This window comes from Piliocolobus tephrosceles, chromosome 13 (genome assembly GCF_002776525.5).
Source record: "Piliocolobus tephrosceles isolate RC106 chromosome 13, ASM277652v3, whole genome shotgun sequence".
Lineage (NCBI taxonomy): Eukaryota > Metazoa > Chordata > Mammalia > Primates > Cercopithecidae > Piliocolobus > Piliocolobus tephrosceles.
In genome coordinates this window covers 73366716-73384668 of record NC_045446.1, presented here as the reverse complement: position 1 = coordinate 73384668, position 17953 = coordinate 73366716, and the positions used below count along the sequence as shown (strand labels likewise).

The 17953-nt window shown below is 37.8% G+C and overlaps 1 protein-coding gene across 1 annotated transcript in view; it reads right to left on the bottom strand.

Moving 5' to 3' along the window:
• The window catches only part of ANKRD42 (ankyrin repeat domain 42), a 97540-nt gene that overhangs the window by 21480 nt on the left and 58107 nt on the right, over positions 1 to 17953 (bottom strand). The window contains exon 12 of the mRNA XM_023209289.2: positions 4689 to 4771. Within this exon, the coding sequence (XP_023065057.1) occupies positions 4689 to 4771 (83 nt within the window). The remainder of the gene's footprint in view (positions 1 to 4688; positions 4772 to 17953) is intronic.

Below are 17953 nucleotides of genomic sequence, written 5' to 3'. Positions count from 1 at the left end.
TGGATCTCTTGGCAGAAACTACAAGCCAGAAGAGAGTGGGGGCCAATATTCAACAATCTTAAAGAAAAGAATTTTCAACTCAGAATTTCATATCCAGCCAAACTAAGTTTCGTAAGTGAAGGAGAAATAAAATCCTTTACAAACAAGCAAATGCTGAGAAATTTTGTCACCACTAGGCCTGCCCTACGAGAGCTCCTGAAGGAAGCACTAAACATGGAAAGGAACAACCAGTACCAGCCAGTGCAAAAACATGACAAAATGTAAAGACCATCAGTGCTAGGAAGAAACTGCATCAAATAACAAACAAAATAACCAGCTAACATAATAATGAGAGGATCAGATTCACACATAATATTAACCTTAAATGTAAATGGGCTAAATGCTCTAATTAAAAGAGATACAGACTGGCAAATTGGATAAAGAGTCAAGACCCATCAGTGGGCTGTATTCAGGAGACCCATCTCACGTGCAGAGACACACAAAGGCTCAAAATAAAGGGATACAGGGAGATCTACCAAGCAAATGGAAAACAAAAAAAGGCAGGGGTTGCAATCCTAGTCTCTGATAAAACAGACTTTAAACCACAAAGATCAGAAGAGAAAAAGAAGGCCACTACATAATAGTAAAGGAATCAATTCAACAAGAAGAGCTAACTATCCTAAATATATGTGCACCCAATACAGGAGAACCCAGATTCATAAAGCAAGTCCTTAGAGACTTACAAAGAGACTTAGACTCCCACACAATAATAATGGGAGACTTTAACACCCCACTGTCAACATTAGACAGATCAACGAGACAGCAAGTTAACAAGGACATCCAGGAGTTCAACTCAGCTCTGCACCAAGCAGACCTAATAGATATCTACAGAGTTCTCCACCCCAAATCAACAGAATATACATTCTTCTCAGCACCACATCACACTTACTCCAAAATTGACCATATAGTTAGAAGTAAAGCACTCCTCAGCAAATGTACAAGAACAGAAAGTACAACAAACTGTCTCTCAGACCACAGTGCAATCAAAGTAGAACTCAGGATCAAGAAACTCACCCAAAACCACTCAACTACATGGAAACTGAACAACCTGCTCCTGAATGACTACTGGGTACATAATGAAATGAAGGTAGAAATAAAGATGTTCTTTGAAACGAATGAGAACAAAGATACAACATACCAGAATCTCTGGGACACATTTAAAGCAATGTATAGAGGGAAATTTATAGCACTAAATGCCCACAGGAGAAAGCAGGAAAGATCTAAAATTGACACCTTAACATCACAATTAAAACAACTAGAGAAGCAAGAGCAAACACATTCAAAAGCCAGCAGAAGGCAAGAAATAACTAAGATCAGAGCAGAACTGAAAGAGATAGAGACACAAAAAACCCTTCAAAAAATGAATGAATCCAGGAGCTGGTTTTTTGAAAAGATCAACAAAATTGATAGACCGCTGGCAAGACTAATAAAGAAGAAAGGAGAGAAGAATCAAATAGACGCAATAAAAAATGATAAAGGGGATATCACCACTGACCCCACAGAAATACCAACTACCATCAGAGAATACTATAAAAACCTCTATGCAAATAAACTAGAAAACCTAGACGAAATGGATAAATTCCTGGACACATACACCCTCCCAAGACTAAACCAGAAAGAAGTTGAATCCCTGAATAGACCAATAACAAGCTCTGAAATTAAGACAATAATTAATGGCCGACCAACCAAAAAAAGTCCAGGACCAGACAGATTCACAGCTGAATTCTACCAGAGGCACAAAGAGGACCTGTACAAAATAGTTTCCTTCTGAAACTATTCCAATCAACAGAAAAAGAGGGAATCCTCCCTAACTCATTTTATGAGACCGACATCAACCTGATACCAAAGCCTGGCAGAGACACAACAAAAAAAGAATTTTAGAGCAATATCTGTGATGAACATTGATGCGAAAATCCTCAATAAAATACTGGCAAACCAAATCCAGCAGCACATCAAAGAGCTTATCCACCATGATCAAGTGGGCTTCATCCCTGGGATGCAAGGCTGGTTCAACATATGCAAATCAATAAATGTAATCCAGCATATAAACAGAACCAAAGACAAAAACCACATGATTATCTCAACAGATGCAGAAAAGACCTTTGACAAAATTCAACAGCCCTTCATGCTAAAAACTCTCACTAAATTCGCTATTGATGGGCCATATCTCGAAATAAAGAGCTATTTACGACAAACCCACAGCCAATATCATACTGAATCGGCAAAAACTGGAAGCATTCCATTTGAAAACTGGCACGAGACAGGGATGCCCTCTCTCTCCACTCCTATTCAACATAGTGTGGAAAGTTCTGGCCAGGACAATCAGGCAGGAGAAATAAAGAGTATTCAATTAGGGAAAGAGGAAGTCAAATTGTCCCTGTTTGCAGATGACAAGATTGTATATTAAGAAAACCCCATCGTCTCAGCCCAAAATCTCCTTACGCTGATAGGCAACTTCAGCAAAGTCTCTGGATTCAAAATCATTGTGCAAAAATCACAAGCATTCCTATACACCAATGACAGACAAACAGAGAGTCAAATCATGAGTGAACTCCCATTCACAATTGCTTCATAGAGAATAAAATACCTAGGAATCCAACTTAAAGGGATGTGAAGGACCTCTTCAAGGAGAACTACAAACCAGTGCTCAATGGAATAAAAGAGGAAACAAATGGAAGAATATTCCATGCTCATGGACAGGAAAAATCAATATCATGAAAATGGCCATACTGCCCAAGGTAATTAATAGATTCAATGCCATCCCCATTAAGCTACCAATGACTTTCTTCACAGAATTGGAAAAAACTACTTTAAAGTTCATATGGAACCAGAAAAGAGCCCACATTGCCAAAACAATCCTAAGCCAAAAGAACAAAGCTGGAGGCATCACACTACCTGACTTCAAACTATACAACAAGACTACAGTAACCAAAACAGCATGGTACTGGTACCAAAACAGAGATGTAGACCAAAGGAACTGAACAGAGCCCTGAGAAATAATACCACACATGTACAACCATCTGATCTTCGACAAACCTGACAAAAACAAGAAATGGGGAAAGGATTCCCTATTTAATAAATGGTGCTGGGAAAACTGGCTAGCCCCACGTAGAAAGCTGAAACTGGATCCCTTTCTTACACCTTATACAAAAATCAATTCAAGATGGATTACAGAGTTAAATATTAGACCTAAAACCATAAAAACGCTAGAAGAAAACCTAGGCAATACCATTAAGGACATAGGAATGGGCAAGAACTTCATGTCTAAAACACCACAAGCAATGGCAACAAAAGCCAAAATTGACAAATGGGATCTAATTAAACAAGAGCTTCTGCACAGCAAAAGAAACTGCCATCAGAGTGAACAGGCAACCTACAGAATGGGAGAAAAGTTTTGCAATCTACCCATCTGACAAAGGGCTAATATCCAGAACCTACAAAGAATTCAAACAAATTTACAAGACAAAAACAACCCCATCAAAAAGTGGGCAAAGGATATGAACAGACATGTCTCAAAAGAAGACATTTATGTACCCAACAGACACATGAAAAAAATGCTCATCATCACTAGCCACCAGAGAAATGCAAATCAAAACCACAATGAGATACCATCTCACACCTAGTTAGAATGGCGATCATTAAAAAGTCAGGAAACAACAGGTGCTAGAGAGGATGTGGAGAAATAGGAACACTTTTATACTGTTGTTGGGACTGTAAACTAGTTCAATCATTGTGGAAGACAGTGTGGCGATTCCTTAAGGATCTAGAACTAGAAATACCATTTGACCCAGCCATCCCATTACTGGGTATATAACCAAAGATTATAAATCATGCTGCTATAAAGACACATGCACACGTATGGTTATTGCGGCACTATTCACAATAGCAAAGACTTGGAACCAACCCAAATGTCCATCAGTGACAGACTGGTTTAAGAAAATGTGGCACATACACACCATGGAATACTATGCAGCCATAAAAAAGGATGAGTTTATGTCCTTTGTAGGAACATAGATGCAGCTGGAAACCATCATTCTCAGCAAACTTATCGCAAGAACAGAAAACCAAACACCACATGTTCTCACTCATAGGTGGGAATTGAACAATGAGAACACTTGGACACAGGGTGGGGAACATCACACACCGGGGCCTGTCGTGGGGTAGGGGGTAGGGGGAGGGATAGCATTAGGAGATATACCTAATGTAAATGACGAGTTAATAGGTACAGCACACCAACATGGCACATATATGCATATGTAACAAACCTGCACGTTATGCACATGTATCCTAGAACTTAAAGTATAAATAAAAAAAAGAAAGAAAGTGAAATATAACTAGATTTCTTTTGATTACTATACCAGCTAATATTTTAAAGCTTATGTAAATACTTGTAAAATTAATTAGTCATAAATCTCTTGCCTTGCCTGTGTAGAGATATATAAGAATAATATCGGGAGAAGGTGTACAACTGAGTCCATGTCATTTTAAAAATCTCTAAATCTCTTTAGTATAACATTTCTGTCTTCAGAATTGCAATAGAAGCATATCAGAGTAATTCTGAGAGTTTGTATAGACTTACATTTATATCAGTTTTTTTAATGAAAGAGAAAAATCTAGCAGGTTAATTTAGTCATTTCACTGATTAGTACCTTCTCACAAACACTCCTCCAGAAGAAACCTTTTTTTTCACTCGCCTCTTCTCTTTGTTTGACTCACAAGAAGCACAGTCGTCCTATAAACAAAGGAAAAGAGGGTCAAATACAGTTTTCATGCTAGCACACATTTTCGTCTTTCTACATTGCCTATTCAAAAGAAAAAAAATTAACCATGCTAGTATTTTCAACTCTGATTAAATTTCTTTTAGGATTTTATGTGAATAAATTCCCAAATCTGAAGTACCAGTGTATTATATTGTGCTGAATCGTATGACTAGGAGGCACCTTAAGAATTAGAGAAAGAATATAGAATATTTAGTGGGTAAGAAGTGGCTACTTGTCAGATATAGTCAATTTTCAGTGTTATCTCATTCAGTTTTATCTCTACCTAAAGATCCCCAGACACTAATATTTAACAAGATATTGGTAACTGAAAGTGTTAGTATGTCATCTTCTGGATTCTTTTGCCAGTCCCAATGTGCTGCGAATCATTCCCTAGCTTCCCTATCCCTCTTTTGTTTTTGTACTGGATCCCTCTACTGCTCGTCTCATTGTACACTTTGCCTGGTCTCCTGGTCTCACTATTTCTGAATATTTCTTGTCCATCTTGGTATTCTTAAGACCCAGCATGGAAGAATCAATAAATACTATGGTAAGGAGCAAGCAGGACTAGAAACACAATGAGTGGTCACTAGATGTTAATTATCTTTGAGTAATTCTTCCAATCAAAAATGCTCTGCATCTAGTTAGGCAGGACAGCTCTGAACACACAGCTCCAAGAACAGCACAAGGACCATGTCCCAGGGGAGAGCCCATGGCTGGAGTTAGTTCCCCAGGGTGTTCCTGCCCACACCTTTTCTAAGGAGTCCAGTTAGTTTAACTCAATAGTGTGTGAACATGGAAGTAAGCTGCCATTATCCAACACCACCTGGAAAAACAACCATGCATCTGGTCCCTCCCATATCCCTCAGCTGCAAACTTGAGAGTAGGATAAACTTCTAGCTTTCTCTTATAGTGGCCAGGTGTTTGTGGGCATAGGGTAATACAGATGGTCTCTTCTCTTGGAAAAAAAGCTTAGCGGCTAGTCTGAAGAAAAATAACAAACCTTTGATTGGGACTTAGCATATGATACAACTGTTCTTCATACTATACATACAAAATAAAGTGTAGTGAGTAGCATTACCAATATTTTAAAGATGAGGCCAAGTGCGGTGGCTCACGACTATAATCCCAGCACTTTGGGAGGCCAAGGCAGGCAGATCACTTGAGGTAAGGAGTTCAAGACTAGCCTGGCCAACCCTATCTCCACTAAAAATACAAAAATTAGCTGGGCTTGGTGATACATGCCTGTAATCCCAGCTGCTCAGGAGGCTGAGGCATAAGAATCGCTTGAACCCAGGAGACAGAGGTTGCAGTGAGCCGAGATTGTGCCACTACACTCCAGCTTGGGCGACAGAGCAAGACCCTGTCTCAAAAGAAAAAAGAAAAACACTCAGGTGGGGCAGGAGTTTAACCTAATCTAACTAGATGGAATTACAGAAAGAATATAGAAAATTTAGGGGGAAGAGGTGGCTACTTGTCAGATACAGCCAATTTTCCAGTGCTTTAATAAGAGTTATGACTTCCAGAAACAGGCAGGGTATGGTGGCTCACATCTGTAATCCCAGCGCTTTAGGAGGCTGTCGTGGGCAGATCGCTTTGAGCTCAGGAGTTTGAGACCAACCTGGACAACAATGCCCCCTCTCTACAAAAAATACAGAAAAAATTTAGCTGGGCATGGTGGCTCATGCCTGTAGTCCCAGCTACTCACGAGGCTGAGGCTGGAGGATTGCTTAAGCCTGGGAAGTGGAGGCTGCAGTGAGCCGAGATCATGACCCTGAATGCCAGCCAGGGCACAGAGTGAGACCCTGTCTCAAAAAAATTAAAGACTTCCAAAGACAGTAATACTTATTTTTCTTTACCTTTTATATATTAGAAGAGACGAATGGGAGAAAATTTTTGCAATCTACTCATCTGACAAAGGGCTAATTTCCAGAATCTACAAAGAACTCAAATATACAAGAAAAAAACAACCCCATCAAAAAGTGGGGAAAGGATATGAACAGACATTTCTCAAAAGAAGACATTTATGTACCCAACAGACACATGAAAAAATGCTCATCATCACTCGCCATCAGAGAAATGCAAATCAAAACCACAATGAGATACCATCTCACACCAGTTAGAATGGCAATCATTAAAAAGTCAGGAAACAACAGGTGCTGGAGAGGATGTGGAGAAATAGGAACACTTTTACACTGTTGGTGGGATTGTAAACTAGTTCAACCATTATGGAAAACAGTATGGTGATTCCTCAGGGATCTAGATCTAGATGTACCATATGACCCAGCCATCCCACTACTGGGTATATACCCAAAGGATTATAAATCATGCTGCTATAAAGACACATGCACACGTATGTTTATTGCGGCACTATTCACAATAGCAAAATCTTGGAATCAACCCAAATGTCCACCTGTGACAGACTGGATTAAGAAAGTGTGGCACATATACACCATGGAATATTATGCAGCCATAAAAAAGGATGAGTTTGTGTCCTTTGTAGGGACATGGATACAGCTGGAAACCTTCATTCTTAGCAAACTATCGCAAGAACAGAAAACCAAACACCGCATGTTCTCACTCATAGGTGGGAACTGAACAATGAGATCACTTGGACTCGGGAAGGGGAACATCACACATCGGGGCCTATCATGGGGAGGGGGGAGTGGGGAGGGATTGCATTGGGAGTTATACCTGATATAAATGACGAATTGATGGGTGCTGACGAGTTGATGGGTGCAGCACACCAACAAGGCACAAGTATACATATGTAACAAACCTGCACGTTATGCACATGTACCCTAGAACTTAAAGTATAATAATAATAAAAAAATAAATTAAAAAAAAAAGAATTCTAAGACAGCTAGAGGATATGTATATTTTAATAGTCTAAATAACCAAAATAAAGTGCTTTGAATGGAATCCATATTTTCTTTCCATAGGGAAGTTTCTTCATCAGTCATCATGGATGCATTAATTCTGTTTGAGGCTTGTGTCACCTCAAATCTGATCTATTAATATTATAGAATCTTCCTGGCTTCTTTTTATTTTGCACAAACTAGTCATTGGTCTCTTCAATAACCACTTTAAAAATATTAAAATAATAAAACATGTTTGTTGTATAGTGTTTAAAAACAAGATAGATGTTCCTTCTGACACTTAAGTTCCACTCTCCAGAAGTTATTGTTAACAATTTAGTACATACCATATGAGACAAAATTCTATTTATCTGCAAACATGTATGTGTATTTCTATGCATATGCAAATATAATCACTTCCTCAGTTTCTCTGGGTTTTGGTATCTCACCAGTGGTTGATTTTGCAAGAAATATAATTAACTATAATAATTAATCTATTCTCTTCATTTTGCATCCATCTCTTTCATTTATAATAAATAAATAAATAAATAAATAAATAAATAAATAAATAAATAAAATAAAATGACAAAGAAAAAAAATAAAAATAAATAAAAAAAGAAGAGACCTTAAGGTTCCAAATTTTCTAGAAACAGTGGTTAAATAACGAAGTCCCTCCTAACACCAAATATGTAACTTGTTCTATCAAACCAAGTCTTAAAATACAACTACTTCAAAGGAAAATATGTGCTTGGCATTCAACAGGCCTTCCATAATTGTTCACTGAAGGTTCCATATCTCCAAATTTCTAAAAGTTTCTGCATTTGGAGAACATTTTTCACCAAGATTACTCGTTTCTTTATCTTCCATTATAGCCAAGTAGTATATTTCTCCTTAATACATGTTTTCTTCTAAACTCAACAGAACTATATATTAAGATACTAAATACATGAATCATAATGCTTAAGCACCAAAAGCAATTCTAAATGTAAATGCAGTCTATTACTACAACAAAATTAGACAAAAATCCTTGTGGTGAAAATGTATATATTTTTTTACCCTGAAAGAATTAACAAGTTTGTCGAGCAGATCAAAATTCTACACATAAAACTGTTGACTTTGTGGATCTACCAATTATTGCTGGGATATATGGAATTCTTATTTTTCAAAAAGCCTATGCACTCTGAAAATTCTAGACAGCATATGAAACTATAAGAGAATTCCACCTTCTTGCTTACCAGTACAGACTCTTAACAGTGTCAAAACCAACCCTTTTCCCCCAAAAAAGTAGGGTATAAACAAAGAGAAAGAAAGGCAAATCACAAACTTTTAGAACTTCCTCAAGCCAAGAGTTGAATGTGGATAAACTCCCTGAAATCCTCAAATTACTCCACGGGCCACTCTAGGTATATAAGCTAGGATGTCATAGGTCAGAGAGAAGCCCAGCAGAAACCATATCAAAGTTCAACCTTGTTCCGGACCTTTGCAGGTAGAAAATAAGGTTAAGTGAAACATGGAAGGTAACCGTGGAATATTGCCAGTTCCCGGTTAGCCATTCTTGATTAGCAGACATGGCCCAAAGCTGTAGATCAAGGACTTCCTGAATAATACTGGTTCTGGAGACAGAAGCTATGAGTTCAGTGCTACATAAATCTCTCTGTGGACAGACAGCTCTGCCAAAGCTATTACATTATATTTAAGTATATATTTAAATATATATATATATATAATACTTAAAACATTAGTTTAAATTTAATGTTTTAAGTACAATATGTATATCAAAGAGCACAAAGAAAAAAAGGTACAGCTTGATGAATTTTTACAAAGGGAACACACCCCTGTGACCATGACTGAGATCAAGAGACTGGATATTACCAGCATCCCAGAAGCCTCCATTTGCCCCTTCCTAGGCACTACTGACTTATCTTACCGATTTGTGGACTACATGGAAGCATATAGTATGTACTCTTTCATATTGCTTTCTTTTAGTCAGCACAGTGTTTGTGAAATTCATTCGTAGTGATGTGTAGAGCAGTAATTCATACATTTTCATTGCTATATAATATTCCATTGTATGACTATAGCAAAATTTATTGGTTATTACTGTTGAGGGAATTTTTAGATGATTCTAGTTTGAGAGATATATATAATAAGGCTGACAAGAACATTCATGTATATATTTTTTGGTGTCCACCTGTGTACACAAAGAAACATGTACTAATTCCACTAGGAATTAATTTTCCAAAGTGGTTAAGCCAATTTACACTGCCACCACTGGTATATAAAATCTCCAGTTGTTCCACATCCTCACCAAAATTTGGTAACGTCCATTTTAATTTTTACCATTCTGATGGGTATATATTGGTATCTTGTTTGGGTTTTAATTTACATTTCTAATAACCAGTGATTTTGAGCACAATTTCATGTTTACTGGCCCACTTGGATATCTTCTTTTGTGAAGTGCCTATGCAAGTCTTGCCCAGTTTTTTTACTGGACTGTCTTTTTCACATTGATTTGCATAAGTTCTTTATATATTCTGGATACAACTTTTTCAGATAGGAGAGAAGAAAGAAAAGCAGAGAGAAAGAAAGGAAATATGTTTTTCTACACTTTGGCTTGCCTTTTCAAATCTGTTCATATAATCTTTGATGAACTGAAGTCTTATTTTAATGAAGTCCAGTCTACCCATTTTTTCCTACCCCAAGGTCATGAAGATATCCTATGTTATATTTTATCATCTCAACTTCCAATTTAAGACGTATCTTGAAAATATGTTTGAAATTATAGTGTAACATTTTAACAAAATTATTACCAATTTTTAAGTTTTCGTAAGTAAATTAACCCTATTAAAAAGCTATCATCAGGCCAGGCACAGTGACTCACACATGTAATCCCAGCACTTTGGGAGGCCGAGGTGGGTGGATCACAAGGTCAGGAGTTCAAGACCAGCCTGGCCAAGATAGTGAAACCCCGTCTCTGTTAAAAATACAAAAAAATTAGCCAGGAGTGATGGTGAGCGCCTGTACTCCCAGCCACTCGGGAGGCTGAGGCAAAGAACTGCTTGAACCTGGGAGGTGGAGGTTGCAGTAAGCCAAGATCGGGCCACTGCTCACCAGTCTGGGCAACAGAGCGAGACTCATCTCAGAAAAAAAAAAATAAAGCTATCATCAGAAGTTTTCAAAGAAACATTTTCAAAATAAATGTTCCTAAAAGCACAGAAAGAGGGAGTGTGAGGGGTTTATAATAGCAGTAACAAGTGGTGTTAAAAGCATAGACTTGGGGCTAGACAGGTTGAAATCATGGCTAGCCATCTAACAAGCTTTGTAACTTTATAAATTGTTTATTTCATCTGAGAGTTGATTTCTTCATTTGTAAAATGAAGATGGTATCTGCTGAATATAAAGTCTTATAACACTAAGCCCAATATACTCAAAACCTGTTGTTAATGATGACCAAGATGATGTTATTAACATAAGTTAAATGATCTCATAAAACTTAGATTTTCAGTACTGTGGGTAAACTAAGTGCCCAATCATGCTGTACTACAAATGACGAGAAGCCCTCAGACCAGTACAAGGTGCTTGATGGAAGGAGAGATCACATGTGACCAGGGAGACTAGGAAAGGGGTGATAAATGAGACGGTTCCTAGGGTCAACAGAGTCAGTCCTACAGAGTCAACAGGCAGTTTTCAAGGTATATGGACAAACTGAACAAAGGCTTAATGATGGGAAAGCATAGGGTAGCTTAAGAAAAAATAAGCTATTAGTATATGTAGGAGAATAGACAAAAACAAGGTTGGTGAGGTAGGTTAGGGCTGAATGTCAAACTGAAGAATCAGTACTTATCAGGCAAGGAAGATTTTCAATCCAAGGAGTGACAAGAAAATCAAGCTGACCACTGTGAGTCAAATGGATTTGGATAGGGAAGGAGTAAATACCAAAATTCTATCACAGTAGTTCAGACAGAAAGATATAGAAACCTAAACTAGGGAAGCAGTGAAAGTAGAGAGCATGTTCCCACCTACGGGATGGGCTCACTTTTTGTATGACCTAAAGGAGAAAACATGGCTAATCATTAAGAGTCCAAGACTGGGTAGTTGAGAAAATAGTGATGCCATTAATTTAAATGCAGAGATAGGGGAGAGAATCTGGTCTTGATATTGAGCTTGGTTCTGAACATTTTTTTTTTTCTTAAATTCAAGCACCACCGGGAATTTCAGGTGGAAATGTCCAGTTGACGAGCAGTGAGAAATACAGGTGGGGAGCTCTAGTGGGGACAACAGTACTAAAGTATGGATTTGATAGTCATTTCCAGAGAAGTATTAGAATATAATCTGGAGGCAGAGATTCTGAGTTTGCTCCTGCCTTACACTAGCTGTATGCTCTAACAAGACTCTCAACTTCTCTGAGCCTCTGCTTTCTCATTTATAACACAGGATCAAATATATATATATATCATTCTACCTCCTCATAGGGTTGATGCAGACTAAAATGAGATAATATCTGAGAAAGTGCTAAAAAACAGCTGTTATCAAAAAACTATTTAAGTGCTTTATATATGTCAAACTATCCTAGGAAACTATTCTAAGAATTTTTTTCTCTGTAAAAATTGTACTATTGCTGATTATTTTGGGGTCTGAGGATCTTCAAGTACAATAGAATGCAATCATAGGTCCTGACCAGAAGGTGGCAGGAGAAAGACTTAGAGCTTCTTGAGGAGTCCATATTTATAGTTCTGAATGATAAGTTCATTTTACTTATACTTTATATATAATTAGACTCCCAAATAAATTCTTCCTATACTTAGCTGCATGTGGCTCTACACATTTATTTATCCACTGACCATATGAATTCATCTGTAATATAGAAAATGGAAAAAAAGAAAGGGAGTAAATAATACGACGACTACTACTATATAGTGAATACCTCTGTGTGCTAGCAACCGTATTCAGGATTTCTACATAATATTCCACTTAACATCAATACAATCCCATGAGGTAGGTATTATTATTCCTCATTTTAAAGACAAGGAAATTGAGATTCAAGCTTTTGCAAGTGAAAATAAACAGTGCCAGAGTTGCAGCTGCCATGAAAGCTCAGTGACATTTGCTTATTTACAAAAATTAGGTATAACCTAAAGCAAGAATGCAAAAAACAATGAATTCTGAGCACAGGGACCTTGAGTCAGCTCTCCTGAAAGCCTACACATTGTTGGTAAAGTGAAGTTTTAGGGAAGCAAAACTGTGGAGTATGAAACCAGATCCAACCTGAGAACAGATGCTTCTGAGTAAGCAAAGAGAATTTCTAAATAGCTAAAAGACAGAAAACATTTCTAAGTAGACAGTTTGGAATGGTTCAAAAGAAAATGTGCAGCTTGGGTGACCACTCCAAAATATTGTCCCACCTAGGCAGCTGAAGAACAACAACTTAGCCTTGACAACAAAGCAAAATCCCAACCTTATAGAAAAAAAAAAAAAAAAAACCTAATTGTCCAGGTGTGTTGGTGCATGCCTACAGTCCCAGCTACCTGGAAGGCTGAGGCAAGAGGATCACTTGAACCTAGGGAGTTTGAGGCTACAGTGCCCTATGATGGCACCACTCCACTGAAGTATGGGTGACAAGAGCAACACCCTGTGTCAAAAAAAGAAAAAACAAAGAACAACAACTTATCTTTCTACTTTTGAGGAGACTGGGAGTCACAGAGTCCCTGCCACAAGATGGAGAGGTAACAGATTTGATTGGAAGCAGTAAGTTAGAAACGGTACTGTGTCCTGTAGCCCTCTAACCAACACATGACTGTACAGGTGGCCTCTCTGATACTAAAGATTCCCCATGTGCTAAAGGTCGTACAAGAAGAGGGTTGCAAAATGAAGCGAATAGATTAATTATTATAGTTAATTATATTTCTTGCAAAATCAACCACTGGTGAGATACCAAAACCCAGAGAAACTGAGGAAGTGATTATATTTGCATATGCATAGAAATACACATACATGTTTGCAGATAAATAGAATTTTGTCTCATATGGTATGTACTAAATTGTTAACAATAACTTCTGGAGAGTGGAACTTAAGTGTCAGAAGGAACATCTATCTTGTTTTTAAACACTATACAACAAACATGTTTTATTATTTTAATATTTTTAAAGTGGTTATTGAAGAGACCAATGACTAGTTTGTGCAAAATAAAAAGAAGCCAGGAAGATTCTATAATATTAATAGATCAGATTTGAGGTGACACAAGCCTCAAACAGAATTAATGCATCCATGATGACTGATGAAGAAACTTCCCTATGGAAAGAAAATATGGATTCCATTCAAAGCACTTTATTTTGGTTATTTAGACTATTAAAATATACATATCCTCTAGCTGTCTTAGAATTCTTTTTTTTTTAATTTATTTTTTTATTATTATTATACTTTAAGTTCTAGGGTACATGTGCATAACGTGCAGGTTTGTTACATATGTATACTTGTGCCTTGTTGGTGTGCTGCACCCATCAACTCGTCAGCACCCATCAATTCGTCATTTATATCAGGTATAACTCCCAATGCAATCCCTCCCCACTCCCCCCTCCCCATGATAGGCCCCGATGTGTGATGTTCCCCTTCCCGAGTCCAAGTGATCTCATTGTTCAGTTCCCACCTATGAGTGAGAACATGCGGTGTTTGGTTTTCTGTTCTTGCGATAGTTTGCTAAGAATGAAGGTTTCCAGCTGTATCCATGTCCCTACAAAGGACACAAACTCATCCTTTTTTATGGCTGCATAATATTCCATGGTGTATATGTGCCACACTTTCTTAATCCAGTCTGTCACAGGTGGACATTTGGGTTGATTCCAAGATTTTGCTATTGTGAATAGTGCCGCAATAAACATACGTGTGCATGTGTCTTTATAGCAGCATGATTTATAATCCTTTGGGTATATACCCAGTAGTGGGATGGCTGGGTCATATGGTACATCTAGATCTAGATCCCTGAGGAATCACCATACTGTTTTCCATAATGGTTGAACTAGTTTACAATCCCACCAACAGTGTAAAAGTGTTCCTATTTCTCCACATCCTCTCCAGCACCTGTTGTTTCCTGACTTTTTAATGATTGCCATTCTAACTGGTGTGAGATGGTATCTCATTGTGGTTTTGATTTGCATTTCTCTGATGGCCAGTGATGATGAGCATTTTTTCATGTGTCTGTTGGCTGTATGAATGTCTTCTTTTGAGAAATGTCTGTTCATATCCTTTGCCCACTTTTTGATGGGGTTGTTTTTTTCTTGTATATTTGAGTTCTTTGTAGATTCTGGAAATTAGCCCTTTGTCAGATGAGTAGATTGCAAAAATTTTCTCCCATTCTGTAGGTTGCCTGTTCACTCTGATGGTAGTTTCTTTTGCTGTGCAGAAGCTCTTTAGTTTAATCATATCCCATTTGTCAATTTTGGCTTTTGCTGCCATTGCTTTTGGTGTTTTAGACATGAAGTCTTTGCCCATGCCTATGTCCTGAATGGTACCACCTAGGTTTTCTTCTAGGGTTTTTATGGTATTAGGTCTAACATTTAAGTCTCTAATCCATCTTGAATTGATCTTCGTATAAGGAGTAAGGAAAGGATCCAGTTTCAGCTTTCTACTTATGGCTAGCCAATTTTCCCAGCACCATTTATTAAATAGGGAGTCCTTTCCCCATTTCTTGTTTCTCTCAGGTTTGTCAAAGATCAGATGGCTGTAGATGTGTGGTATTATTTCTGAGGACTCTGCTCTGTTCCATTGGTCTATATCTCTGTTTTGGTACCAGTACCATGCTGTTTTGGTTACTGTAGCCTTGTAGTATAGTTTGAAGTCAGGTAGCATGATGCCTCCAGCTTTGTTCTTTTGACTTAGGATTGTCTTGGCAATGCGGGCTCTTTTTTGGTTCCATATGAACTTTAAAGCCGTTTTTTCCAATTCTGTGAAGAAACTCATTGGTAGCTTGATGGGGATGGCATTGAATCTATAAATAACTTTGGGCAGTATGGCCATTTTCACAATATTGATTCTTCCTATCCATGAGCATGGTATATTCTTCCATTTGTTAATGTCCTCTTTGATTTCACTGAGCAGTGGTTTGTAGTTCTCCTTGAAGAGGTCCTTTACATCCCTTGTAAGTTGGATTCCTAGGTATTTTATTCTCTCTGAAGCAATTGTGAATGGAAGTTCATTCATGATTTGGCTCTCTGTTTGTCTGTTACTGGTGTATAAGAATGCTTGTGATTTTTGCACATTAATTTTGTATCCTGAGACTTTGCTGAAGTTGCTTATCAGCTCAAGGAGATTTTGGGCTGAGACAATGGGGTTTTCTAAATATACAATCATGTCATCTGCAAACAGGGACAATTTGACTTCTTCTTTTCCTAACTGGATACCATTGATTTCTTTCCCTTGCCTGATTGCCCTAGCCAGAACTTCCAACACTATGTTGAATAGGAGTGGTGAGAGAGGGCATCCCTGTCTTGTGCCAGTTTTCAAAGGGAATTTTTCCAGTTTTTGCCCATTCAGTATGATATTAGCTGTGGGTCTGTCATAAATAGCTCTTATTATTTTGAGGTATGTTCCATCAATACTGAATTTATTGAGCGTTTTTAGCATGAAGGGCTGTTGAATTTTGTCAAAAGCCTTTTCTGCATCTATTGAGATAATCATGTGGTTCTTGTCTTTGGTTCTGTTTATATGCTGGATTACGTTTATTGATTTGCGAATGTTGAACCAGCCTTGCATCCCAGGGATGAAGCCCACTTGATCATGGTGGATAAGCTTTTTGATGTGCTGCTGAATCCGGTTTGCCAGTATTTTATTGAGGATTTTTGCATCGATGTTCATCAGGGATATTGGTCTAAAATTTTCTTTTCTTGTTGTGTCTCTGCCAGGCTTTGGTATCAGGATGATGTTCGCCTCATAAAATGAGTTAGGGAGGATTCCCTCTTTTTCAATTGATTGGAATAGTTTCAGAAGGAATGGTACCAGCTCCTCTTTGTACCTCTGGTAGAATTCAGCTGTGAATCCATCTGGTCCTGGACTTTTTTTGGTTGGTAGGCTATTAATTGTTGCCTCAATTTCAGAGCCTGCTATTGGTCTATTCAGGGATTCAACTTCTTCCTGGTTTAGTCCAGGAAATTATCCATTTCTTCTAGATTTTCTAGTTGATTTGCGTAGAGGTGTTTATAGTATTCTCTGATGGTAGTTTTTATTTCTGTGGGGTCGGTGGTGATATCCCCTTTATCATTTTTAATTGCGTCTATTTGATTCTTCTCTCTTTTCTTCTTTATTAGTCTTGCTAGTGGTCTGTCAATTTTGTTGATCTTTTCAAAAAACCAACTCCTGGATTCATTGATTTTTTGGAGGGTTTTTTGTGTCTCTATCTCCTTCAGTTCTGCTCTGATCTTAGTTATTTCTTCCCTTCTGCTAGCTTTTGAATGTGTTTGCTCTTGCTTCTCCAGTTCTTTTAATTGTGATGTTAGAGTGTCAATTTTAGATCTTTCCAGCTTTCTCTTGTGGGCATTTAGTTCTATAAATTTCCCTCTACACACTGCTTTAAATGTGTCCCAGAGATTCTGGCATGTTGTATCTTTGTTCTCATTGGTTTCAAAGAACATCTTTATTTCTGTCTTCATTTCGTTATGTACCCAGTAGTCATTCAGGAGCAGGTTGTTCAGTTTCCATGTAGTTGGGCGGTTTTGATTGAGTTTCTTAGTCCTGAGTTCTAGTTTGATTGCACTGTGGTCTGAGAGACAGTTTGTTATAATTTCTGTTCTTTTACATTTGCTGAGGAGTGCTTTACTTCCAATTATGTGGTCAATTTTGGAATAAGTGTGATGTGGTGCTGAGAAGAATGTATATTCTGTTGATTTGGGGTGGAGAGTTCTATAGATGTCTATTAGGTCCGCTTGGTGTACAGATGAGTTCAATTCCTGGATATCCTTGTTAACTTTCTGTCTCGTTGATCTGTCTAATGTTGACAGTGGAGTGTTGAAGTCTCCCATTATTATTGTATGGGAGTCTAAGTCTCTTTGTAAGTCTCTAAGGACTTGCTTTATGAATTTGGGTGCTCCTGTATTGGGTGCATATATATTTAGGATAGTTAGCTCTTCCTGTTGAATTGATCCCTTTACCATTATGTAATGGCCTTCTTTGTCTCTTTTGATCTTTGATGGTTTAAAGTCTATTTTATCAGAGACTAGGATTGCAACCCCTGCTTTTTTTTTGTTCTCCATTTGCTTGGTAGATCTTCCTCCATCCCTTTATTTTGAGCCTATGTATGTCTCTGCATGTGAG